This window comes from Furipterus horrens, unplaced genomic scaffold (genome assembly GCF_987537825.1).
Source record: "Furipterus horrens unplaced genomic scaffold, mFurHor1.1.pri manual_scaffold_2, whole genome shotgun sequence".
In the NCBI taxonomy this organism is placed as follows: domain Eukaryota; kingdom Metazoa; phylum Chordata; class Mammalia; order Chiroptera; family Furipteridae; genus Furipterus; species Furipterus horrens.
In genome coordinates, this window is record NW_028327172.1 from 152,779,390 (window position 1) to 152,806,349 (window position 26,960).

The 26,960-nt window shown below is 35.7% G+C and overlaps 1 protein-coding gene across 1 annotated transcript in view; it reads left to right on the plus strand.

Moving 5' to 3' along the window:
• The window catches only part of MKX (mohawk homeobox), a 65,268-nt gene that overhangs the window by 5,036 nt on the left and 33,272 nt on the right, over window positions 1-26,960 (plus strand). The window contains exons 3-4 of the mRNA XM_090268052.1: window positions 4,604-4,757; window positions 5,150-5,485. Of these exons, the coding sequence (XP_090124178.1) occupies window positions 4,604-4,757; window positions 5,150-5,485 (490 nt within the window). The remainder of the gene's footprint in view (window positions 1-4,603; window positions 4,758-5,149; window positions 5,486-26,960) is intronic.

Here is a 26,960-nt window from a genome sequence, read left to right on the forward strand (position 1 = left end):
ATTGATAGGCACCTATTTTTATTTATGCCTGAAAACTGAAGCAGAAAGAATTATTTGAAAAACTTTCACTATTAGACTTGACAATTTTCACTACACACTAGACTTGGCTTGATGTGCTATAATTATGATTGACTCTTATTTGCATTATTAATCTGGCATCTTACTTCCTAGTGAGATATAAGCATTTTTATAAAATTAACAATGAGATATTTTGTGTGTGTTTTAATTCTAATCAACCAAAAGTTTTCATTGTGTTTGGTTCCTTTGGCTGATCATTGTTGAAATATTATAAAAACATACTCTGTACCCTCAAAATACAAACAGGTTTACTGTGGAATAATATAAGCTAGTATACAATTAAGGGTTTGTATTATTGTAAGAAATGAAACTTATGAAAGAATAATTGCCTTTAGAGAGTTTTTAAAAAGGCAGATGAGGCTGTATCTATATGGTTTTAATATCTTCTATTGTTTATTTGTGTATATTTCAAAATATATTTATATTTTTGCTGGATTATAAGAGTGAAATGTCTCCATTGGAAGATATCCTTCATAATCACAATATAGAGTGCAGTGCAAGAACAGTTTGAGATTACAGTTTAATGACTGGAAGTTAATGCTTCCTCCTCTTGTAGCAGAACTTTCAAATTTCTAGGCTATGCCCATGCACCATATGATTAAAACTGCTGTGTTGCAAGATTTTGCCTCCTATATTGACATAGCTTTATTTTTGCTTGGTATGAGTGCTTCTGCTGAGATATGTATGTGGTAATTAACTTCAAGGATTATAGCAACTGTTAAATATTCAACAAAGTCTCAGAAAGGTCCTTCTACATTATTCCTATGTTATATGACATAGCGTGGAAGTGAGGTTCTCAATATTTCAGTTGAGTAACCCAGAATCAGTTTGTTAAGTCTGCATGTTCACAGGTGGACAGATGCCAGCATATCCCTTGGGTTTACTGTAATGATTCCTTGGTCAATATGATGAATATAAACACCTCAATCAGAGTGGGATGAAAATTACTTCATTTTCTCTTCCAGCATCTAGATATTTGGTTCTCTTAGCATTCACCGTAAAATAGTGTTTTTAAAGCTCTGACTTTGACATTAAAATAATGTTCCTTTGGAACCTACCCCTGGTAAGAGTCCTGTTTCATGTAAAATAGAATTTAAAGAGAATTTGAATAATAACCTGAAAGAACCTCTAATAAGTTAAAGGTAGAAAATTTGAACTGACAGTTTTTTTTTTCAGTGAAGCAGATGGAGTTCGCATTAATTCATCAGGAAAAAATTGCAAAATAATATTTATGTGGATCTGTTAACGTATTTGTCTGCTGTTTGCACAACATAATGCAAGTAGATATTAAAGTCTCAGATTGGAATCAGCCCTTTGACTGTACTGTAAGTTTCTGGTAATAAAATATTGGCACAGGAAATATATTAGCAGATTGGGTGCTCGTCTAACTTATAAAATCAGTATAGAAACAGCCTATATTAGACATCAGAAAACCTTTCTGGAAAACCCGTTAATATATAATTAATATACTATGGGTATATAAAACATAAAAAGGCCCTGGCAGGTTGACTCAGTTGATTGGAGTGTTGTCCTGTACACCAAAAATTTCGGCTTTTGATTTCTGTTTAAGGCACATACCTGGGTTACGGTTTGATCCCTCTTCAGGCACATGCCAGAGGCAACTAGCCTCTCTCTCTCTCTCTCCTTTTTCTCTCTCTAAAATGAGTAATAAAAAAACATGTCCTCGGATGAGTATTAAAACATAAAAAAGGATATGACCCTTATATATGTGAAAAGCTAGTTAATCTAACCATGACATTGAAAGATCCCCCATTTTTCTTTGTTAAAATTACAGTATGTTAACATTTTTGAAATTAGAAGGCCATTGCATTTTAATAAAAATATGAAGAATTTTACAAGAATTAGATTTTATACTGTACTATGTGATTGTTTAGTTATAATTTAAGGTGAGGGAGAGAAGGGGGATAAGTAAGGGAAGGGTCTAATCAAGGAATGTGTATAAATGACTCATGGACATGGACAACGGGGAGGGATATGATTGTGGGAGAAGGGATGGGCTGGGAGGGGGGAGCAATGGGGGAAAAATGGGACAACTGTAATTGAAAAACCAAAAAATAAAAGAAAGAAAAAAAAAGAATTAAGGTTAGTTAAGATTTGAGGTTTGTCTAATTATATGACGTTTAGTAAAGAAAGCAACAAAAAGTTTTGGACTTGGATTCTAGTAGATATCTGACATAAGCCTAGGGGAAGTTTCAGTGGGTCCTCTGTATGTGAGAGGGTCAGGGAAGGACAGAAACAAACATATCTGAGCTATAGGGAGTGGTGATGGATAGCAGAAGTTAGGGAATTGACACTGTAGGACATTGTGGGCTGTATTCACAGATCTTAGTTTTGATAGTTGACAAAGATGCTAGGAATTATCTAGTGTATTTTATAGGTGAAGGGTTTGAAGTTCAGTAACATGAGTGACTTATCTCAATTCATATAGCTTATTTTTGGCAAATTCAGAAGGACAACCTAGGTCTTGTTCCATTATACCACAATAACAGGATAAAGGAACATTTATGAGGATTTGAAGAAGTTAAGTGACTAAATCATAATGGTGCATCAGCACTTGAATTTGATGATGGTTGTTAAGATTCATTCAATTGGAAAGGCTGGGAGTTCAGAAAAAGAATGTTCAAAAATTCCTAGTTAGTAGTAATGAGGACTTGGACAAGTACTTTGGCCAGGACTCAGACAAAAGAAAGCAAAGTGTAGTGAAGACATGGACCAGGAATTTTGTGCTTCCATAGCGATAACCCATGTATCACAGTGTTAATTCCCCTTATAGTTTTTCACTGCTGGCCTTTTTGTGTGTGCATAGGACACAACTTATCCACTCCTAGCACTTACCACCATGGCTAAAGCACAAGAGCATCTTGATATATGTTTATTGAAGGAGTAGTCCCAGAAGTTGTCTGTCTATAGAGGTTACAAAAGACTGAAAATTTGCAGTCAGACTGAATCATGGTAATAACAGCACAGCTTGACAGGAAGAAGGGGTGATGAAAACTAAGTCTTCTGAAATGCCATAGTGAGGTATTACCTCATTGCAGGTAAGGTTAAGAGAACAATTATCATTGCTTAAGGCAGAAAGGCAGTAATTTGAATCTATATCTAAAACATATGATACGTTTCATGCATATATATAAGTAAACTGGGAAAAACTACCATGATTTACCCATGGGGACAAAGAGGAAAAAATATTGAGCTCTGTTTTTTTTTTTTTTTTAAGTAGGAGTCACCACAGTTCCATTCAATAATTAGCGCTTGAGCAATATGCAAAAAATGTGTATTTATTGTATAAATCTAAAAAAAGGAACTTCTGATGCAAGCATCGCCACACAAACCATTATGGTAACATGGGGTCATATTCTGGGATGAATTGGCAGAAAGATGTAATTCTCTTTCCACATTTCATTCTTTTAAAGACAAATATCAGCCTCTCAAGTTTTTTATATATATGTTCTGATGATAGCCTGATATTTTAAAATAAACCTCAGGTACCATTTGAGCCTCTAGACATTCAGTAGCATCTTATAAAAACCAGTGGAAGTTACTGTCTTTGTTTTGTAGTGTTCGTTTCTTTGGTAGCACTTGACTTTCAGCGTAAAGCTGGGTGTTATTTGGCCTTTTCTCCCTCAACTTGTCTGATTGCTCTATCGCTGGTTGTTTTGCCAGCTCCTCTTTTATACTCCTACAACTTTAACAAACTGGGGGTCTCCACGGGTCCTTGACCATCTTTTCGTTCTGCCTCTCACAGCTTCGGCTATCACCTCTGTGCATTTGACCCAAATCTGTTCTTTCTCTCCCTTCAATGTCAGTTATCACTTTTATTTTCTTGCTGCACATTTCACCTATATGCTAGAAAGTCTCTCCAACTAAACATGCCCCAAAACAAACATATCATTTCATCCTTAAACAATTGTACTTTCTTTCTTAAAATGACACTATCCTTCTCTTGGTTGCACAGATTTGGTGATTCAAAGTCATCTTTAACTTGCCCCTCTTCTGCAACCACCATAATGTCTCTGGAATTTGACTTCTCTTTGTTGCTGTGTCCTCTATATTGGAAACACTTTTCTACTCATTATACCTGACGTTTTCCTTCAAAGCCTACCTTAAAGTTCTCATGAAGTCTTGAGTCACATGTAAAAGTATCTTTTCTTTCCTTTGAAATCGTGTATAATTTTATTTTAATGCATCTTAAGCCATCTTTTCATGCTTTCCTATTAGACTTGTTTGTATATTCCCCTACCTCTCTTATTAGACTGAAATTTGATAGAAAGTCATCTTCATTTTTTTGTTCCCCAAATACAATAAGTATTTAACCTCTGTAATAAGCACTTAGCATGTTTGTTGAATGAATGAATGAACGAGTAGAATGAGTGTCCAGTACTGTTATGCCGTGAGAATATTTAGTGGTCAGAGATACTGAGAGAGGCTGTGTGGGAAAGTAATTGTATGGTGGATAATTTTTATGTTTTGTTAATTGAAAAATAATACTTTAATACTTTTTTAGGTGTCAAATTGGTTTGCTAATGCAAGACGTCGACTTAAGAATACTGTTCGACAGCCAGATTTAAGCTGGGCTTTAAGAATAAAGTTGTACAACAAGTATGTTCAAGGAAATGCTGAGCGGCTTAGTGTAAGCAGTGATGATTCATGTTCTGAAGGTTTGTTCATGTTTTTATTTTGCTTTGCTGGCTTTGCCTTAATTCCTGTTTTTAAGGTCAATTCCACAAAATATAATGGTGCTATAACATTTCATTTTCACTTTTATAGTACTATAAATGACCACCACAATGATGGCTATTTCTCTTGTTTATAATTGATTGTGTGTCAGAATAACATTTTCTGTGAAATTCGTTAAAATTAAAATACTATAGGGAGAGATCACATAGATTCCTCCTTTTCTTTGCCCCCAAATTAATCTTGAATATCAAAGATAATTTTATACACTTTAAATATTCTTTCTTTATATATATTTTTAATGATTAAACATAGCAGTTGGGAGGCTGGGGAAAAGTATATAGGAGTCCTACCTACTGATATTTTTCCCCATTAGATGGAGAAAACCCTCCAAGAAGCCACATGAATGAAGGGGGCTATAATAATCCAGTTCACCATCCTGTGATTAAAAGTGAGAGCTCGGTCATAAAGGCTGGAGTGAGGCCAGAGTCACAGGCCAATGAGGACTACGTGTCGCCCCCAAAATACAAGAGCAGCTTATTGAACCGTTACCTTAATGACTCTTTGAGACATGTAATGGCCACAAATGCTGCCATGATGGGAAAGACAAGGCAAAGAAACCATTCGGGATCTTTTAGTTCCAATGAATTTGAGGAAGAATTAGTGTCTCCTTCATCATCAGAAACCGAAGGCAACTTTGTCTATCGCACAGGTAAGTGTGTGCTTTTTATTATACCCTGTTTAAAACCATTAAAACTGCAGCAGAGGCATTTATTTCAACAGGTATAAAAGCATAATTTTTATTGCTTTTGCATCAGATTACTCACATATTGCCCATAACTGGGTTTTAAAACTTTTGTTTTGTTTTTAATTACCAGAGATGTTCATAGTAGATGATGAAAATTTTTCATTCTTAATAACAATGATAAGAATTTTTATTCATAATAATAATTTTTAATCTTAATGATAAACATTCTTAGATAAGATATATTGGCCTTTATTAATAAATTTTAATAGAGGAATGGCCTGGATTCCATAGTCAGACATGCAAATTCTTTTTATTCCATATTTTCTCTTAAATTCTTTGATTGCTAATAATGTGGAAAATAAACACAAATTAGCATGGGTGCCAAGACTTTTGTGATAAAACAGTATAGGTTGGGCTTAAATTGCTTTGTAAATTTTACTTTTATTTCAGAAATAATGAATTGATTCCTACCTGTCCAAAACAGTCAGATGGAATAGGGAATTTGGTAAAATTTTCTATCTTGACTTCAGTTCCCAAAAAAGCTTTGATCATAAAGAGTATTTGAGCAAATAGCTTCAGAACAAAGGATATATGTGGCCTATATCTGGTGTAAATAGTGTCTATGTTCTGAAAATACCAACAAATGAAGTTTAGAAATGTCAGAACTAAAGATAACTTCAGAAAGCATCTAGTCCAGCCACATTATGTCATGAATAAGAAAACCCAGACCAGAAGCACAAAGCTAGTTTATTCTTGTCCAGATAAATAGTGCAGTCGAGCTGGCACAACAGGTAGGAAGAATGTAACTACTACTAGACTACTATTACTTTTATTATTACACATACTAATGTAACTACTACTCAACTTCACTATTATTACACATACTGCCACTATCATTTATTGAGTAGTTCTGGTATGCTAGACTCTATGCTAAATGTTACTACATTTAGTCCTTAGCATATCAAGAAACCTGATATGTGATCCATAGTGCTTTATAAAAGAATTTAAATTGAGTTTGTTTAATATAACCTTCAGATTATATAGCCAGAAATCAAGTGTCTGTAAAGTATACAAAACACATTATCTCTGAGGATTCAGAGGAAAATCTCAACATACTTTTAAAGACTTAATCTCATTTTTGTTTGTGTCTCCAATTCCAACAATGAAAATAACCCCAAACAGTTTTAAATACAAAAATAGTCTTGTAAATAATGATTGGGTCAAAGAAGAAGTAAAAGATGCAATGAAAGATTATTTAGCGAATAGAAAAATTTTAACTGTAGGTTTAATTCTAACTAATATGACCAGAGAGGAACCAGGAGGTAATTAATTTAGAGCTTCATGAATGTTAATTTACAGAGAAAGGAAAATAAGTAAATCATTAAAGTACTGATAATTGAGTATAATGTTTTTAAAAAGATAAAATAGAAAGCTGAAAAATAGATAAATAAATCAAGAGTTGACTCTTTGAAAGCAATAATAAAAGACAGCAAAAATTGACACTAGGTAAAGTTGGAAATGGGAAAGAAGATCTAGCAATCAATATATGGCTATTAAACAAAAATATTATTATAAATTATGATGAAATACTATGAACAGTTGTTGACAAGGTACTGTATACATATGTGTAGATGAAATGAATTGGTATTATCCACGTAGATTAAATTATAAACTCAAAATTAGAAAAGTTTTAAATCACCACTATTAAGGAAAAATAAACATTTTTTAGTGAATCCAGTTCCCAAAACACATGACTTGATAGACTCATTGAATTTCTTTCAAACTTTGAAGAAATCATTCTCATGTTTTATACATTTTTTTTGTCTGAAACATAAAAATATGGGGAATATTGGCCCTGACCAGGTAGCTTAATTAGTTAGAGCGCTGCCTTGATACACCAAGGTTGTGGGTTTGATCCCTGGTCGGGGCACATATAAGAATCAACCAATGGGAGCATAAATGAGTGGAACAACAAATCGATATTTCTCTCTCTCTCTCTCTCTAATATATAAATATGTATGAAGAAAAAGAAGTATCTCACTTGTTAAAAATGTGAATGTTATCCGCATCCCAAACTAGATAGGTAGCATAAAAGCAAAATTTTTATTTTGACTATGAAACAATATGAGAAATATTGATAAGTGAAAAACAATTTAAAATTGTGGAAACACTGAATACAATTATGAGAATACAAATGTGTATACACAAAGACAAAAAATATTTTTGGACACAATGAAAATTAATTTTGATGAGATAATTGAAGGTCTGTTATTTTAAGAGAATTTCCTATAAATTTCTTTCCGTTGCTCAGTAAAAGCAAGGTCATATGTCTGTGAAGTTTTCCCATTGTAATAAGTCTTCTTAAAATATATGCTTTTTTCAGAGGTAAAAAAATAAAAAATCAAAGGAGGAATAGCATGCCTGTATAGTTGATGCTTTTCTAAGTTAAATATCATGGCCATTTATTTTTATTAAAGCATTCCAATGGACTATTCACTCTCCAGGTTCTATTTTTAAATTAAAACATTTTTTAGTTGTGCAAGCAATGAGAAAGCAGCCTAGACATGTCAACTTCTGGTTTTTCATGCATGTTTGTAAACTTTAAAAGAACAGAATATATTTTTGGGTCTTGTGGATGGTGAATTAAGAAAGACTGCTAAATTCCAGACCAAAACAATAAATGGCTGTTTTCGAAGGGAACTTAGTGACAGCATTGGTACAATTGTAGCTGGGTTAGCACTCGTGCATAAAGAGTAGAACAGGGGATTTCAATAAATATTCTCTGAGCAACTGCTCTGGTTTTCTCTGGCATACAGACTTACTCTGAGTTCCTTCAATTCCTTCTGGTTATACTTTCTTTCCTCACCTAAATAGAAATCTTCTGTGTCTGCTATTAACACCACTCCCCTTCTTGGTTCTATAGTAGTACAAATATTTCAAATTTTAAATTATTTTCCAAGAATTGACCACTGCTAGATGCACTTTATTAGTTTAGCTGTGCTAAGAAATTTATCTATTTTTCATCCATTTTTGTAAGAGTGCTATCTCATAATGGATTTTAAAGGAATTGGTTTATGGGAGGATAATGTATCACTGAATTTCGCTTCACCAGATCTTGTTAAATTCTAGCAGGAAGAAGCTTAGAAGATTATAAAGTAGATACAAACATGTTTTTATTGATTTCATTAATTTTATGTAGGCATTAAATAGTTCTCTGTAATATTCAGTCTCCCACATCATGCAGAAAAAAATAATTTTTTTGAGGAGCATAGTAAATATTGGTTACGTATATAATAATAAACATTGGTTAAAACATTTCTGACAGCAGTAATTATAACACTATAATTGATTAGAACTGTTGAGGTCATTGCTTTTAAATACAATTAAGGAATACTCAAGAAAATTTAGTCAGTGCTGTCTGTTGAATTAATCTATCTAAATTAAAATTATAATCCATTTTCATCATGTTAGGTTAACAGATGATAGTTTTCAGGTATTTGATAGAGTGAATTCCTATTACAAACTGACCTCCACGCCTCTCCCCTAAATGGGTTTACTCTAAGGTATCAGGATAAGGACTTTAGCCATCATATCCACCTCCATTCCTGTTGAATCAATGCCTGTAGTCTCCAGATGGGACCACCTGTGAAGGAGCCATCTGCCATTCGTGCCATTTTACAAAGTCCCCAGTGGAGCCTTTCCTAACTTGGATTAGAGTTTGGTTTGCATTCAAAACCAAACATACTAAGTTTACTTTGTTCCTGAAGGAGAGAGGAGACATTTCTAAGAAGTACCGGTACGGAAAATCAGGCATGTCTTTTTAAATTTTATTCACTGATTTTAGAGAGAGAGAGAGGAACATTGATTTATTGTTCCACTTGTTTATTCATTTATTGGTTGATTCTTATGTGTACACTGACCAGAGATCAAACTCACCATCTTGGTGTATCAGGATGCTCTAATCAACTGAGCTACCCAGCCAGGGCTCAGGCAAGTCTTAAAATATATGGACTTCCCTCTTCTTTTGCTTGGCTTGAGGACAAGTCCATATTCTGTTCTTTCTTTTTGCAGCTCAAAAATGATCAACTTTTAAGTGGCTAGTACATTTTAAACCCCACTGCTCTGCGGGTATATAATTCATTTTTATTATATTTTATTGATTATGCTATTAAGCTGTCCTGATTTTTTCGCCATTGCCCCCCTCCACCCAGTATTCCCCACTCCCTAAGGCAATCCCCCCACCATTGTTCATGTCCATGGGTCATGTGTATAAGTTCTTTGGCTACTCTATTTTACATCCCATGGCTATTCTGTAACTACCTCTTTGTACTTCTTAATCCCCTCACCTCCTCACCCATTCCACCACACCCCCTCCCATCTGGTAACCATCAAAACATTCTCTGTATCCATAATTCTGTTCTTCCTGTTTGCTTAGTTTGTTTTTATTCAATTGTTGATAGATATCCATTTATTGCCATTTTATTGTTCATAGTTTTTATCTTTTTCTTAAATAAGTAGCTTTAACATTTCATATAATAATGGTTTGATGATGATGAACTTCTTTAGTTTTTTTCTTGTCTGGGAAGCTCTTTATATGCCATTCAATTCTAATTGATATCTTTGCTGACTAGAGCAATCTTGGCTGTAGGTTCCTGCTTTTCATGATTTTGGATATTTCTTGCCAATCCCTTCTAGCCTGCAAAATTTCTTTTGAGAAATCAGCTGACAGTCTTATGTGTACTCCCCTGTAGGTAACTAACTGCTTTTGTCTTGCTGTTTTTAAGATTCTCTTTTTATTTTTAACTTTTGGTATTTTAATTATGATGTATCTTGGAGTGAGCCTCTTTGCATCCATCTTGTTTGGGGCTCTCTGTGCTTCCTGAACTTGCATGTCTATTTCCTTCAGCAAATTAGGGAAGTTTTCTGTCATTATTTTTTCAAATAGGTTTTCAATTTCTTGCTCTTTCTCTTCTCTTTTTGATACCCTTATGATGCAAATGTTGGACTACTTGATGTTGTCCCAGAGACTGCTTATACTATCCTCATTGTTTTTGGATTCTTGTTTTCTTCCTGTTGTTCTGCACGGTTGTTTTTTTTTTTTTTTTTTTTTTTGCTTCCTTATGTTCCATATCATTGATTTGATTCTCAGCTTAATCCACCCTACTGTTGTTTCCCTGTAAATTGTTCTTATTTCAATTAGTGTACTTCTCATTTCTGACTGGATCTTTTTTATGCTGTTGAGATCCTTACTAAGTTTCTTTAGCATCCTTATAACCAGTCTTTTGAAATCTGCATCTGATAGATTGCTTATCTCCATTTTGTTCAGCTCTTTTTCTGGAGTTTTGATCTGTTCTTTCATTTGGGCCATGTTTCATTGTCTCCTCATTTTGGCAGCTTCCCTGTGTTTGTTTCTATGTATTAGGTAGAGCTGCTATGACTCCATGTCTTTGGTAGTACGGCCTTATGTAGTAGGTTTGCTGTAAGGTCCAGTGGCACAGCCTTCCTTATCACCCAAGCTGGGTAATTGAGGTGTACTCTTCATGTGGATTGAGTACACCTCCACTTGTAGTTGAGCTTTTTGCTGTTGGCAGATGAATAGGAGGAATTTACTTAGGCTAGTCAGCTGCAAAGATTGGCTGTGACCACTTACCACCAACCTCTGCCCTCCAAGGAGAACCAGCTGTGCAAGAGCAGGGTGTGGTGCTCTGATGTGGTCTGTAGCTGTACACGCGGTGTGCTGGCCCTGGCACCTGGGTTTCCCAGGTGGTGCAGGCCAAGGTCAGCCCCAACCTGTGTTTCACTTGGGGCCATCCTACTTGAGCTATAAAGCAATCTGAGGTGGCTGTGGCTTGAAGGGCTTGGAGATTCCCAGGCAAAGACAACCTATGAATCTAGGCTGGTTGTTCCTAGTGCTGGGCCTGGGGCTCACTGAGACCAGCTGTTTCTTGTTTGATAAGATTTAGGAAGTTATGAAGCATGAGCCAAGACAAGCTATTCATATGGAAACACAGCTTGGGTGGGCCCGTAAATTGGGTGAGGCAGAGTTTCTGGGTATCTCCAAGGCAGGTCAAACAGTGGTAGCCAGGTTGATGGAGTCTCAGATATGACACCCGCTTGCCAGCTATGTGGGAGAGGGCTTATAAGAAGGACAATGGCTTCTACTTGCCTTGATGCCAGACACTCAAGCTGGAGCTCAGAGGGAGTGAGTCTGAGTAAGTGAGTACATATGTTGGTTCTTTAAGAGTAACTGGTTGCGGCTTCAAAAGTTTCTTCCACCAATTCAGTCCCCTGGTTTTTGCAGCCAAAAGTTGGGGACTTATCTTCCTGGCCCTGGAACCCTGGGCTAGAGGGCCTGGTGTGGGGCTGGGACTCCTCACTTCTGAGACATCCTCCCTGATATTTTATCCACAACACGTAAGTGAGGAACCAGCCAGCCCATTCTGCATCTGTTCCCCTCCTACCAGTCTGGATGGATGTGGTTACTTTAATTCCATAGTTGTCAGACTTCCACTCAACTCTATTTATGATGGTGCTGAGTGATGGTTGTTCCATATTTTAGTTGTAATTTTGATGTGGTCGTGCAAAGAGGTGAGCCATGTCTGCCTACACTGCCATCTTGACTGAAAGTCCATGTTTACTTCATAAATAAAACCTGTTCTTGCAAGACTGACTCTTTAAACTTCAACTTGTTAAACTGTCTAAAATTTCTCTTAATATTACACATCTGTTGTTGCAAAAATATATAGGCAGATGGGAATCTTTTCTCTGTAAGTGTGAATTAGTCAGAGTAGCTTCCCCTTTTATTGACTGAAGTAAATATCCCTGAAGAAATGGAGATTTTGACTGGGAGAAGAAAGGTCATTTATTTGGTACATGGGACATTTTGGGAGGTAGATAGATTCCATTTGGATGATCTGCCACTTTTGGAGCAAAGTGAAAGACTGAAGTATTTTGGTTACTAAGGAAAGAGGAACTACAAAGTAGAATGAAATTTGGGAGAATGACAAAGGCTAAGTACCACTTCCAAACATTTTTCTTGGCTAATTGATGTCTCATAAAGAAAGAAACATTTGCTTTTCTTTCTCTTCCTACACAGTCTTGGACTTCAGAATTTAAGCTAGTATCACCAGTAGTAAAAAATCCAGGTTTGCTCATGAGTTCAATAAACCATTGAATTAGTGTGGGATTTAACCTTTATGCATAGTTTTTTAGAGAAAGAGATTTTTAGTTCTAATCAACTGAGTTAACAGGCAGTTTTCTGGGACACAATCCATTCACATATGGGGTGCTCTTTTGTGCATCCATTCAACACAAAAATGTTTATTGAGAGTTCCTCCCCACAGGCCCTGTTCTGGGCTCACTGGAGCACTGGGTTTGTGCTAGCTTGCTCATCAGAGAAACTGTAGTTGAATGAAACAGAAGAAAGATTTAAAGAGAAGCTTTGGCAGATCTTTTTGAACAGTAAATAATCACTTCTGATTTATGTGTCATCAATTTTAAGTTTTCTTTAGCTTAAAGAAAGCCACATGGCATTAGAAAGAATACTTCCTCAAGAGCCAGCTGTTAAGAGTAGTGTGTTTCTGTGTACTGTTGAGCCTTGAACAACATGGTTTTGAAGTGCACTGGGCCACTTATGTATGGATTTTTTTTTCAATAAATATTGTAAATATGTTTTCTCTATGATTTTCTTAACATTTTCTTTCCTCTACTTTACTTTATTGTAAGAATGCAGTATATGATACATATCGTACAAAAACTGTGTGTTAATCAATTGTTTATATTATTGCTAAGGCTTCCAGTCAGCAGTAGTATGATAGTAGTGAAGTTTTGGGGAAGTCAAAATTTATATGTGGATTTTTGACAACATGGGATGTTGGTGCCCCTAACCTCCATGTTATTCAAGGGTCAACTGTAATATGGTAGGTTTTCTTTGGGGTTTTGTTGATCAGTAAATCTACTTTGGACACTTTCTCTACTTGTTACTTTCTTGTGTTTAGTGGAAGTATTGTGCTTCGCTGTTTTGGATTATTCTCGACATTCTTTTCCTGGCATGCAAGTGACTGTTGGTGTACCCCAGCAGAGAATCGTGAACTCTCTCTCAGCACCAAGCTAGAGTACTTGAAAGGTCATCCAGTTTCTTGTCTTGTGCCTTCACTACAAAAATATCTCTTTTGAACTATCACCTGGGAGTGAGGCATTCCACATAAATGAAATTTCTAGATAAAAATGTAAGTACCAATTTTTAAAATGTAGGATTTCTTCTGTCCTAAACTTATAGTATTAAACACAGCATGTGGGCTCTGCATCAATGTCTCTCTTCTCTAATCTCCTTCCTCCTATTATTTTTTAACCCTCACTTGAGGATATGTTGATAGTATTTTTTTTAAGAGAGAGAGAAAGGGAGGGAGAGAGGGAGAAGGAAGGAGAGAGAGAAAGAGGGAGAGAGAGAGAGAAAAACATCAACCAGTTGCTTCCCATACATGCCCTGACCTGGGATTGATCCTACAACCTAGGTATGTGCCCTGGCAGAAGATGTAACCCACAAACTTTTGCTGTACCTGAGAACACTCCAACCAACTGAGCCACCCGGCCCAAGCCTCCTCCTATTGTTTTGTATGTGCTGTTCTACCCTTTTACCTCAGTAATTTTAGGATTAACCACAATGCTAAACTTACCCTTAACTCCTTTGAATAAAAAATGGTGACTTTCTAGTAGTCTTTTAAAAAGGGATCTTTTCTAATTACTTATTCCAAAGCAGTAATGTTTTAGATGAGATTTCTAGAATTTCTGACCTTTGAATAAACATGGGATTACTATAGAATTATAAAAATATAAGTATTGCTCTGAACACCAGAGATTTTTAAATATTAATCAGTTTTTAAATATTAATCAGTGATGATGGTGGGAAAAACATTCACATGGATTATTCCTAAAATTAAAATTAGAGTTTCAAAAATTAAATATTGTATGGATTTATTTGCAAAATTTAAATGAAATTTTTATGTGTTCTGCCTACCATTAAAAACTGAGAGTTTAATTGCAGAAAAAAATAGAAAAAGAGAACAAATATTGGCATGAACAGTTGCTGACTCCTTCAAGGGTTAGCGGCTCATTCACTTTGTTTTTTTGGTATCATGAAAACTAATTGTAGATGCTAAGACTCACAATCCCATTCAACAACATGACTTAAAAACAAACTGATAGTATACAGCAGTTCAGTTAACAAAATGGACACATTTTTTAGGGTTGTGTTTTATCCTGACATTGTTCAGCCTTTTATGTTGTATTTCCTCCACGTGGCACCTAAAAATGATACAACACTGACTTTATATCTGTGTGAATGTAGACAGTTTTCTGAAATGCAGTTGCATCTTCTCTCTTGTGCTGATTCTCATTGTCTTGTACATATAAAAAGTTCATTGAGGCCCTGAAATGGAGTTTTATTCATTTTTATAGTCCCCCTATCTTTTAGTACAATATCTTTTACATGTTTATAACTGTTTCTTAAATGAATGAATTAGTGTTTTAATGATTTAGTCTGTCTCTTAAGTCATAGAAGACATTTAATGTGTGTGTTGATCTCTGTGAAAATAAGAGAAAGAAAATCATCCTAAATAAGTTTAAGTGGGTCAAAAAGGAAAGGCTAATACAAGAAGTTAAAATCAGAGGAAGAGAATTAAACAAAATGAAGCTTAAAATCATGAGATGCTTGAGAGATTAAAAAGAAAAAACTTAGAAAATATAAAATGAAACTGAACATATTTTTAAGTGATAGAGTGACTTTCAAGAAAATGCAAAGGTACTAAAATCCACCAAAGAATGAAAAGTATAGCAGTAGACAAAGATCAAAGGAGCCTTGGTGATTTTGACTTCACTAATGATATTCATTGTGGATATCTAGTATATAGCCTTGTAGGTGAGACTTAAGAAACAAAGCACAGGTTTAGACACACTGAATTAAACATTTTTGCTGTATTCACACTCAGGGTTGGTATGACAGCTTCGACTCTTTCAGAATGGCTATTTTTAATCATATGATACAACTGGAGAAAATCTGTTCAGAAATTTTACATTTTCTCTCTTCCCCTCGTGTGGAAGTAAAGATCCCATATATTTTACATATTTTCCTGGAGAAAACAAGTTTATCAACATGAAACTTTTATTCTGCAGAGTATTTTCTATATTTTGGCATTACTTTCTTCTGGCATTCAATCAACTGTAATTGATTCCCAGACACTCTATGCATTTCAGACTTGCTAGAGTGGTCAGTCATATCCTGGTGCAATTTCACAGAAGTGCTTGTTCATGTCACTATATTTAAGGCTGTGTCAGTATTTCCATTCAGAGACTTTTTTCATTCCCTAGGGCTTCTAAATAAGTCATAAAAATTCAAGCCAAACTCAAAGTTGGCATAAAAGGGCCTTTTTCCCCCTTCTCCTATGTATAAGGAATATAAGTACACAACTCCCACTAATTCTAAATTTAGTCAGGTTTGTAAACTCTTTACACACTGACAAGACCAAATACGATCTGTTGATACCTCTCCAGTCTGGTACTAAAAAGGATGACAAAAGGTTTTACTGTATATGAAAATAACAAGGCATTCTGTTTAATGAATATGGAAGTGGTTTCTTTCCTTTCTTTCTTTTTTGGTTCACCACAGTTAGTTTTTCCCTTCTGCTTCCCTGTTTTGTTTCCAAGGTTAAACAGGCACTTTTCTATGTCAAAAATTGTCTTGTTGATGTAACAAACTTTTTACTCAGATAAATGTGTTTTCTTCCAATTCATAATTTTGGTACTTTTCAATCTGGAAAGTTTGTGTTCTTGTTTTCTATTAGAAATTATATAATTTATACTGTGTTTTTGGGAAAGCAATATAATAATATTTTGTTTACTTTGCCCAATTTCTTTCTTGATTTAAAAAAAAAATTTTTTTAGTTTTCACGTTAGATGAAGGCATGGCATGTTTAAATAGCAGCTGCATAATGACCTTTTCCTCCCTTTCTTCTTTGACAGCTTTGTTATCCAATTTCTCTCATTTTCTTGATACCAAAAAGGAAAGTAGCCAAGGATTTTATAATTCCAGCCATGGATTTTAAAGGATTCCCTGTTTCAGTCCTTCAGTTTGCAGATTAGGAAATTGCTTTCGCTCTTCACTAGACATCATAATTGTTGGGGTTTGGGAGCTGAGTGCTTGATTTGCTTGCAGATGTGATATTGAACCACAGTACAGGAAGTTTGATTGCTTTTGGTAATTGCAGGTACTTAATTGACTTTTACTTAAAGAATATTTAAATCATTAGTGTTGAACTTTTGAGAATTTAGGTTAGGTGTGTGTACAATTTTTTTTTAAAAGTCTCTTTTAATGGCTGCAGTAGAAAGGTCTTCACACATGTTGATAGATTGTAGGTTGTAATAGACATACAGTACCTGAGGATCATCCTAAGGGAAATAGGAATGGGTCGCAGAAGTTTCCAGACAGTTAGTACTCCTGTGGGGGGTGTGTGTGTGTCCGCGCATGCACATGCGTGTGCGTGTGCATGTTAAGTCACATAGTAGTAGTAATAGAAATTGAACATAATTGGGAAAACAAAGTAGCTTTTGAAAATGCCCGGTAGTATCTTTCCTCTGCCTTGGGCACATACTGGAGACATTGAGTCATTACCCAAGAGTGGACAGAAAAAATTTGAATGATAATAACAACCCAATTGGAAAGCATGTTGAGAAGATAGATGAGTCTGAGTTTAAAGCAACAACATCACTCATCAGCTTCTAACTATTTTGAGTCTGCCCAGTCAGAAAAGCCAGTCATGAACCATTTTTCACACCCAGTAGGGACATTAAGGCACAGGAAACCCTAAGGTGTTTCGATGTTGAAATCGCTGTTAACATTTCTTCAGGTGAGGCACTTCACTAAATGTACCAAGGGAAAACTAAATTACAGTTAAGACTTCACTATCACAGATTTGGTTAACACCTTAACAATGGCACCATGGCCAAGATGCTCTGGAGTGCACGCTGTGTCTTCTACAGTCACTGGACTGCAGTCAGGTTAAAAATAAGCTCTAGCCCTGGCAGTGTGGCTCAGTTGGTTGGAGCATATCCAGTGAACTGAAAGTTTGTGTGTTCAATTCCCAGTCAGGGCACATGACTGGGTTGTGGGTTCATCTCTGGTAGGGATGTGTATAGGGCAACTGATTGATGTTTCTCTCTCTCTCTCTCTCTCCCTCAAATCAATAGGCATGCCCTCAAGTAAAGATTTTTAAAAAAAATAGCCTCTTGCCCACTGACTTCAGTACTTTGGAATAACTTTGGTGCATTGGCCAAGATGGACATTTTGACAGCAAGAATGTGTTGCCATTATATACATATATATAGAGATATAATACAGTATATATACTGGACACAAGGGTATTCTTTTTGCTTTTGACCCAGTTTCATTTAACTAAAGAGAATACAATTTCTTAAAATAGTAATAAGAGGAATATTTTGGTAATATAAAATTAAAATAAAATAAAATAAATGCAAATAAAATGAAACCTTTTAAACCACTGAAAGGTGGTCCATAAAGTGTGATTTCTAAGAAACAGTTTGCTCTTTGAGTTTTCAGATCATTGCCTGTGTATTTAAAATGTAGAACTGCTAGTCCCTTCGATCGAGCCAGACTCAGGTGATGGTGGACAAAGCTCTCACTATGGCAGAGAGATTTTAAGTAAGAATGTCCTGTTCTGCCAAGACTGTCATTATGACACTAAAATGTACCCTTTTGCGAAGGGCCAAAATTCAGAGTTTCTCCTTCCAGTTTCTACACTGATTTAGACAACAGATGCTGAAAAGGCAAAGTGGTATTTAGGATCATTTGTCACATGGCCTCAGGGCAAGAGGACTGCTACCTGCCAAGAGTGAGAATTCCTTAAATGTTACTGGGTCTTACGTTTCTAAGTGTAAAATCCCTGGCCAAAAGTTGCTTGGTGCCATGTGCCTTTGCTGTGATGTTTTTGCCCAGCACAAAGCTAGATAGATGATTGCAATATTGTGACTGCTTAAGGATCCACATAGTCTTCACTTGTTTGCAACTGAGGTTGAGTGCTACTGTTGCTGTGCATTTTCTTTTATAGTTGTTTTGGTTGCATTTCTCCTCACTATATTTTTTTCTTCTTTAATTCTCTTCAGAGCTGCTAAATCTATCCAGCTGGATCAAGGATTTTTTTCACAACCTGTCAGTAGTGCAATTGGTCTTTTATTGTGTCTCCTGAGTTCCTTTACTGTAGACCTTTTCAGAAATATGGCACCGCTTCAGATTTACCACTCATAACCCATGGGGCCTCCAGTTTATCTAACCTGTGTGCTTTTGTCTTTCAGAGGATAATCTTTAATTTATTTTTTCTTAAAATGTACTTTAAAAAGTATAAACATAAATTATCTGGAATAGTAATTCTCAACTAACTTAAAAGGTGTTTGAGTTCTATTTCACAGTTACTATGATTGAAGCAGTAAAATTTAGTTTATAGTTACAATAACTTTCCTTTCATTAGGAAAATATTAAAAAGCTCACTTTATGATCTCATGACATATTACCAACCCCCAAATACCATTCCTAATCCCCACCCCTTAACACATGCACTCAGTGAAATGCTAATAGGAAGCTCAGAGAAGAATAAAGACAAATGATCTATGTTCTGTTTGACCTCAGCCTGTCTCTAAGATGCTTTAATTAAAATGATAGTAAAAAGTATGTGTAGAGGCTTGGTTGAGGCAATACAAGTTTAGTCTATATTGTGATTATAATTTAATTAAATTTCATTGAATTTCTGTGCTTTATCTGTGGTTTGCTGGGCCCAGATTTTCTCTCCAGTCAGCCTCTTTGTCTGACCCACAATTACCCATGTGTAGATTAGGCCACAGGAGATTATAATGTGGAAAGAGAAGAGAGGCTTGCCTTAGAAATAAGGAGCTCAGGACCCAGCCACAACTGCTAGCAGTTGGATATGTATTCTAAGGACTTCAGTTCCTTTAGCTGTTGAATGAGGGAGTGTGACAAGACAATCCATAAATACCTTATTGCCTCTGATAATCTGAGATTCTGTGAGATACATAGGAAGAGAAGGAAGCCCACAGTTTACAGAAAACCACAATTAAATGCATTCTTTATTATCTCTATTAGAAACAGAACTTGGGCTCTGAGCAACCAGACAGGAACATTTAAAAGCAGCAGTGGGGAGCATGGAAGCAGTAATGGCAGATAAAAGCTAAGAAGGGAGAGGGCTCATGGTTACATCTGGCAATGTGTTTTTCCCCCAAATTGATTGCCAGTTGTCCCAACACAATTTACTGAGTACTTGCATCTTTCCTTATTGATTTGGAATGTTACCTTTGTTATATACTTTCTTTATGTGTGTCTGTTTCTATACTCTAATGTATTCCATCAAACTTTTAAAATATATCTGTATTAATATTACACTGTTTCCATGACTGTAGCTTTGCTGTGCACTCTGGCATATGGTAGGGTATGTCTACTTTCAATCTTTTTTAAATCCTCACTTGAGGATTTGTTCATTGATTTCTAGAGAGAGAAGAAGGGAGAGAGAGAGAGAGAAACACTGACGTAAAAGGGAAACGTTGATTGGTTGCCTCCCATACATGCCCTGAACCGGGATCTAACTTGCAACCTAGGTTTGCGACCTGACCGGGAATCAAACGCACAACCTTCTGGTGTACAGGATGACAATGCAACCAACTGAGCCACCTGGCCAGGGCTGCTTTCACTTTTTAAAGCTATTCTCATCTAGGCTCTTGAATTTACTTTTCTAGTTGAACTTCAGAGTAAGTTTGACAATTTAAAAAAATTTAATTGGAACCTACTTGGGAATTGCATTGAATGTATATATAAATTTTTATCTTTATCATATCAAGTCTTCCCACTCAGGGACATGGTGTATTTCTCCATTTATTCTGATCACCTTTCATGACACAATAATTTTTTTTAATTATATTTTATTGTTTATGCTATTACAGTTGTCCCAAATTTCGCCCTTTGTCCCCTTCCACCCAGCCCCACCTCAGGCAATCCCCACATTGTTGTCCATATCCATGGGTCCTGCATATATGTTCTTTGGCTACTATATTCCCCATGACTACAGTATTCCCTCACTTATCGTGGGTAATACGTTCTAGACCCCCCACCTCCCCCGCAATAGGTGAAAATCCGCGAAGTAGGAACCTTACATTTATTTTAGTATTTATATATATTTTAAGGCTTTGTAAACCCTTCCCACACACTTATAAACCATTCCCAGTCCCTTATTAACCTTTCCCACTCCCTTATTAACCTTTTCCACACTTTTATAAACACTGCTATGTTCTTAAACATATTCTACACTCTTAAACCTATGTAACTTTAACAACATATGTACTGCCAAATCTCACAATATAGATAAAAATCCGCCATAAATAATTAAATATATTTTTAAACATCCTGCGATACAGTGAGGCCACAATAACTGAACTGCGATGTAGAGAGGCACTACTATATTCTGTAACTACCAATTTGTACTTATTCCCTTCACGTTTTTTACCCATTCCCCTGACCTTCATCCCATCTGGCAACCTCCAAAACATTCTCTGTGTCTATGATTCTGTTTCTGTTCTGCTTATTTATTTTGTTTTTTAGATTCAATTGTTGATAGATATGTATTTATTGCTATTTTATTGTTCATTTTTTAATTTTTCATCTTCTTCTTAAAGAAGACCCTTTAAAATTTCATGTAATACTGGTTTGGTGGTGATAAACTCATTTAGCTTTTTCTTGTCTGGGAACTTCTTTATCTGCCCTTTGATTCTAAGTGATAGCTCTGCTAGGTAGCATAATCTTGGTTGTAGGTCCTTGCTTTTCAACACTTTGGATATTTCTTGCCAATCCCTCCTAGCCTGCAAAATTTCTTCAGCTGACAGACTCCCTTTAGGTAACTAACTGCTTTTCTCTTGCTGCTTTTAAGATTCCCTCTTTGTAATTAAACTTTGGCATTTTAATTTTGATGATACAATAAATTTTTATAGTTTTTTTTACATAGGGTTTACATACTTCTCATAAGTTAATTACTAGATATTTTATTTCATTATTCTTATTTTTTCTATTGCAGATGACTTCTTGTTTGTTATATTTATAATAGTTACCACTGATACATGGGAAATCTATTTGTTTTGTATATTTTTCATACATCCAGTTGTATTGTCAAAGTATGCGCAAGCATATAACCTTCAAATAGTAACTCCTCCTCCCTCTTTCCCCTCCTCCACTTATTATGTTGTATTGACCAGGTTTTCCAAAACAATGTTGAATAATTGAAGTGATGGCAGATATTAAAGGAAATTTTTCTTATATTTTTACCATTAAGTATAATGTTTGCAAAATGTTTCTGGTATAATCACATAATCAAGTGAAAGGATTCTCCTTTCACTTCTAGATTATTTAATAATAGATTTCCCCCAAGCCAAACACACACATAACTAAATAGGTGACTGCCTTTATGAAATGCTTTTTCCACAATTTTTAAGACTATCATCTAGTTGTCCTTTTTTAATATATTTGTATAAAGTAAATTTACTAGTGTTTGTCCCTGAGTTTTTAGGAAAAATTCTATTACATTAAAATATAACATTTTTTAAATATAGTTTTGGATTCAATTTATTAACATTTCTTAGTAATTTTATATCAAAATTCTCAAGTGAATTTTGTCTATAATTTTCTTTCTTTTTTTTTAATGCTGTCTTTGCACAATTTTGATATTAGAGTTATCCTGCCTTATGGAAATAGCTGGAAAGTATTTTATCTTTTTCTACTCTGGTCAAGTTTAAATGAAGTACAGATTAGCTCTTCCTGATATCTTGAAGGTTTGAAAGAATTCACCTGTGAAATGATCTTGACTTGGGACTTTGTAGTCCTCCACTTTTTCTCTTACATTTTCCATGTTTCCCCTCGGTGTAATGAACACTTTTCTCAACTTTATCTTTCCAGTTTATTGATTTAGTCTTCAATTTTGCCTTTCCATTCTAGTTTTGCTGTCTTGTTTTCATTTTCCAAGAACATCTTTTCTTCTTGCTCTTTTTTTCATAGCCTCCATGACCCCTGTAGAGATTAGAATTTACCTGAATCTTGACTCCACATCTCTTAGTGGCCTCACTCCTCTGTTAGGACCCTCTTAAGACCGGTCCCCTAACTTGTTTTAAGAGCATTCATAGCAACTGTATCATAGGGTCAGATGAGTCAGTAGTGCTCTATAAACTCAGGAGGAAAGGCATCACCTACTTCTTCAGATGTCCGTGTCTTAACTATAACCTTCATGATTCCCCTCATGGTCCACTTACTGTCTATGAACTGCTGGTTTGGAATATCTTCTGTGCCCTGTTGGGAGAAGCAGCTCACACTCCACTATGGTCTTGCTGTCCACCTGTTTTGAGGTGTGCTTCTCTGCTTGGATTTCCTCACCAGCTTGATGCCATATGCATTTCATTGTTCACAAATTTCTCAACTTTTTTTATTTAATAATAGTACCCTTTATTGTTTTCAAGTATTGCTAGGTATTGCTTTGTTTTTAAGTTTTCATTCTGTAATTTTAATGAGACTTTGAGAGAGAAGGACACAAACCTTATTCAGTGCACCATCTTAAAAGGAACTCTGTAGTATAGAGTTAGTAAATGATTTTATTATGAAGATGTTTCATTTGTTTCTGTCAGTTCTTAGTAGAAATTTGCACATTAAGAATTATGAACATAGCCTGAATATCAGAATAATTAATATAGAGTAATTATATACAGAATGGAGCATGGGAACTCCTAAAAAGTCCTGATAGGTTTCATGCACAAAAGCATGACACATTATCATGGGCAAGATTTTCCAAAGTACAGTGCTTGAAATAAAGAGCTAAGTTTAATTTGAATTAAAAATGCCTGTAATTATAATAATATAATGTAGTGGTACTTGGCAGGTGTGAACTTTATAAATATTACACTTTTGAAATGTGATTAGAATTCAGACACATACTGTTTTACTCTGTAGTTAAACATGTGGTGGGGCATGGTAAAAGCAACATTTTTTTTCTTCCTTCCAGTGGAAAACTTAAGTTCTTTGTTTGAGTGAGTAGTGTTGGGAATTTTTAAGTAAAAACAAGGAGCTAAGAATTCCATTTTTTTACCAGTATTTCCTTCAAGCAAAATTACCAATTAAATGGAACATTAAATAATAATATACTTTATACTTTTTTACCCTTTCATACTTGAATTCCTTTAATAATTTTAGCTAGTGATAAAATGTACTTAAAGTTTTACATTAATATAAAATTATAACATGGGAAGGAAAGGGTTATCATGTTTCAAAACATTATATTAATAAAGTACATATAAAATTTTGCATATTCAATTATTTCAAAAATGTCCAAATATCTTGGTTTTCTTTTAATGTCTTTCTTTCCCTCTCCCCCCTTCCTACCTCCCTCCTTCTTTCTTTTCCTCTCTCCCTCCCTCCCTCATTCTTTCTTTTCCTTTTTTTTAAAACAATAAAGTACATTGTCTTTGCTCAAGGTTCTGCTGTCCATATTTTCCTTGGTTTGTTTGACTGCAGCTGAGCTGACTGAATATTTTGCTGTATTTCTATGTCTGTGGAACTCATGGACTGACCACAGAGTACTTTTCTGTGAGTTTTCTTTCTTCCCTCAGGAATATGCTTGATTGTCCGGTTGTCAACATGTGGACACTGTGCTGTTTATACAACAGTGAATTAAAAATAGGCTGCTGTTCCCATATCTTTTCTAGAGCAGCACCCTCTTTTACAGGAGCACCAAACATTTCCAGAGCCCTTACTTACAGTGACTTTATTGTCATTGTATTAGGCAGTACCTGTTATACTGGTTGGGTCTTTCCCTGGCTTTTGTAGCTGATGCTTTGCTACATCCTTTGAATTGCTGGAATCATCCTGATGAGGTTAGAAGCTTTCCATATGATCACTAGTTATTCTCCCTGCTGGACAGACAGCTTAACAGCAGATATTCAGACATCAGACATCATAATTCTTAGCCAGTCATTGCTGCACATCCTTTCACAAGGTTTTTCCTAGAGTATATGAATTTGAAGGGCTTTCTTTTTTATTGATCCTGTACACCCCCTGTTGGAGATGCTAAGAGCAACAGCAAGTCCAAGTGCTTATTTTAAGAAAATATTAAATAAAGTCCCTGAAACTCAGAAGGACAAGGGAAGTGCCAGAAGCATAGCTTGAGACTGTAGCACATACACAGCAAGGAATGGACAGCTTGAATGCCACAGTCAGGAACGGTGTATGTTGTTTTATAATTTGTTAACCATGACAGGTTCAGAACTGATGACTGTGGTTATAAATCAAAGAACAATTTTATGCCTATGTATTGGTGTTCTATTGGTGCACAACAAATTACCACACGCTTACCAACCTAACACCATTTATTATCTCAGGTCAGAAGGCTGGCACAATATGACTGGGCTCTCTGCTCAGAGTCTCACTGCGCTAACATCCAAGTGTCCATCACACAGGGTCTTACTTGTCAGCACTGGGAAAGAGCCCGCTCATAAGCTAATTCAGGCTGTTGGCATAATTCCTAAATTTACTTGTGGCTGTAGGACCGAGGTCCCCATTTCCTTGCCTCTCTGCTTCTGGAAACTGCCCCATCCCTTCTCTCTGGTCCCTGCATTTTCAAACCAGCAACAGCGTGTTGAGTCCTTCTTACACTTGACTCTTTCTGCCTTTCCCCTCGTCCCCCAACCAAGAAAAACCTCTGCATTTAGGGCCTCCTGTGATTACATTGACTGCACCCAGATAATCCAGGATAATCTTCCTACTTTAAGGTCAACTGATTGGTAATCTAATTACATCTGCAAAGTCACTTTTAACATGTAACGTAACATATTCATAGATGTGACACTAAGGGAAAGAGTCATGGGAGAAAATTCCCCCTATCCCACCAGACATCACTTAGCAGAGGAATTTTTACATAAGGTTTTGCTGATTCAACACCAAATGTTTGAACCATAAGCATCATCATTGCTGTTCTCCATGCCTCACCCAAACACTGCAGGCCTTTGTCTCAGGACAGCTGATAGTTGTGAGGTGTGAAAACAGCATGGTCATAATATTGACAATAATAGTAGCTGATATTCATTGAGCACTTATCAAGCACCAGGCACTGTGCTAAGCATTTGACTTGCATTTTCTTACTCAATCCTCAAAAACTCCATAAAGTCAGTATCATTATTATCCCCATTTCCCACAGGGTGTTTTGAAAGCAGAACTGGCAAATCTTTAAGAGATTAAGCTTCCCTAGCTCCTCTGGGCCATTGTAATCTTTTCCCCTTTCCAAAAGATTAGGATAAACCATGTGGCTTCTTTATCTTTGATTATAGCCTTCAGTCCAGAATTTATTTCATTGCCGCCTTCATCTTACTGCAGATTCTGTCTTTCAGAGTGCTGGTGTGGGCATTTGAGACTGGAGACGATGCCATTGGGATGGAGCCTACTTTGTAGGACAGGGAATGGCATTCCAGCCTTAGATCGGAGCATCTCTGTGGAGAGGAGGGGAATCCAGAGATGTAACAGTGGCCACAGGGAGACAGGCTGTCTTCGGCAATACTCCTAAGAGTTATAGAGTCTAAAAGTGTGGTGAAGGCAGAAAAAAAAAAAAAAAACAATGGCACAGAACAAGAGTGATTGTTCCTTTTATCAGGGGAAAGCTGTTCCTTTGGAAGGAGCAGCAAATCTGTGGAGCAAACAAGCAGAACTGTAGTCAGATTCCTTTCTGTAGCTTCCTGAGTGGCCCCAGAATGCTGAGGGCAGGAGAGAAGGCAGCATCCACTTGGGTCCCAGCTCTAGGCCTTCACTTATTGTCATAGCTAGTGTGTGCTTGATATAAGGCTTCTACTTCAGGCCACTCTAAATCCACAGGATATAAAGTTGTGCTTTCAATTTCAGAATATATACAATCCCAAAACTTCAGATTTAAATTTAAAACAATGACAGTGCAGACACTTAGTATTTTAAAATAATCCTACCATGTACGCTTTTGTTGTATGAACATTATAACTCAACTTCTGTGTTTCATAAAGTCAGGTTCTAAGTTAGTGGGGTTTTCTTAAATTTAAGGTTAAACAACAATATAAACTACCTTTTAAAAAAAATCTATCCTTGTGTCAGAAGTAATACCCATTAAAATATTTTATCCTGGTTTTAAAATGTAACTGCAGTCACCAAAAAATAAAACAGTGACTGTATGAACTGTGACTATCATAGTTTTAAAACTACAGAAATGTTGTCTTTATGTATGAGTGTATGCACTCAGTTTTTGATCTTCCTCTACCAGTGAAGATACTTTAGGAAAATAATTAATTTTTTTTAGATTTCAAATGTTTACCGCAAAAGTGG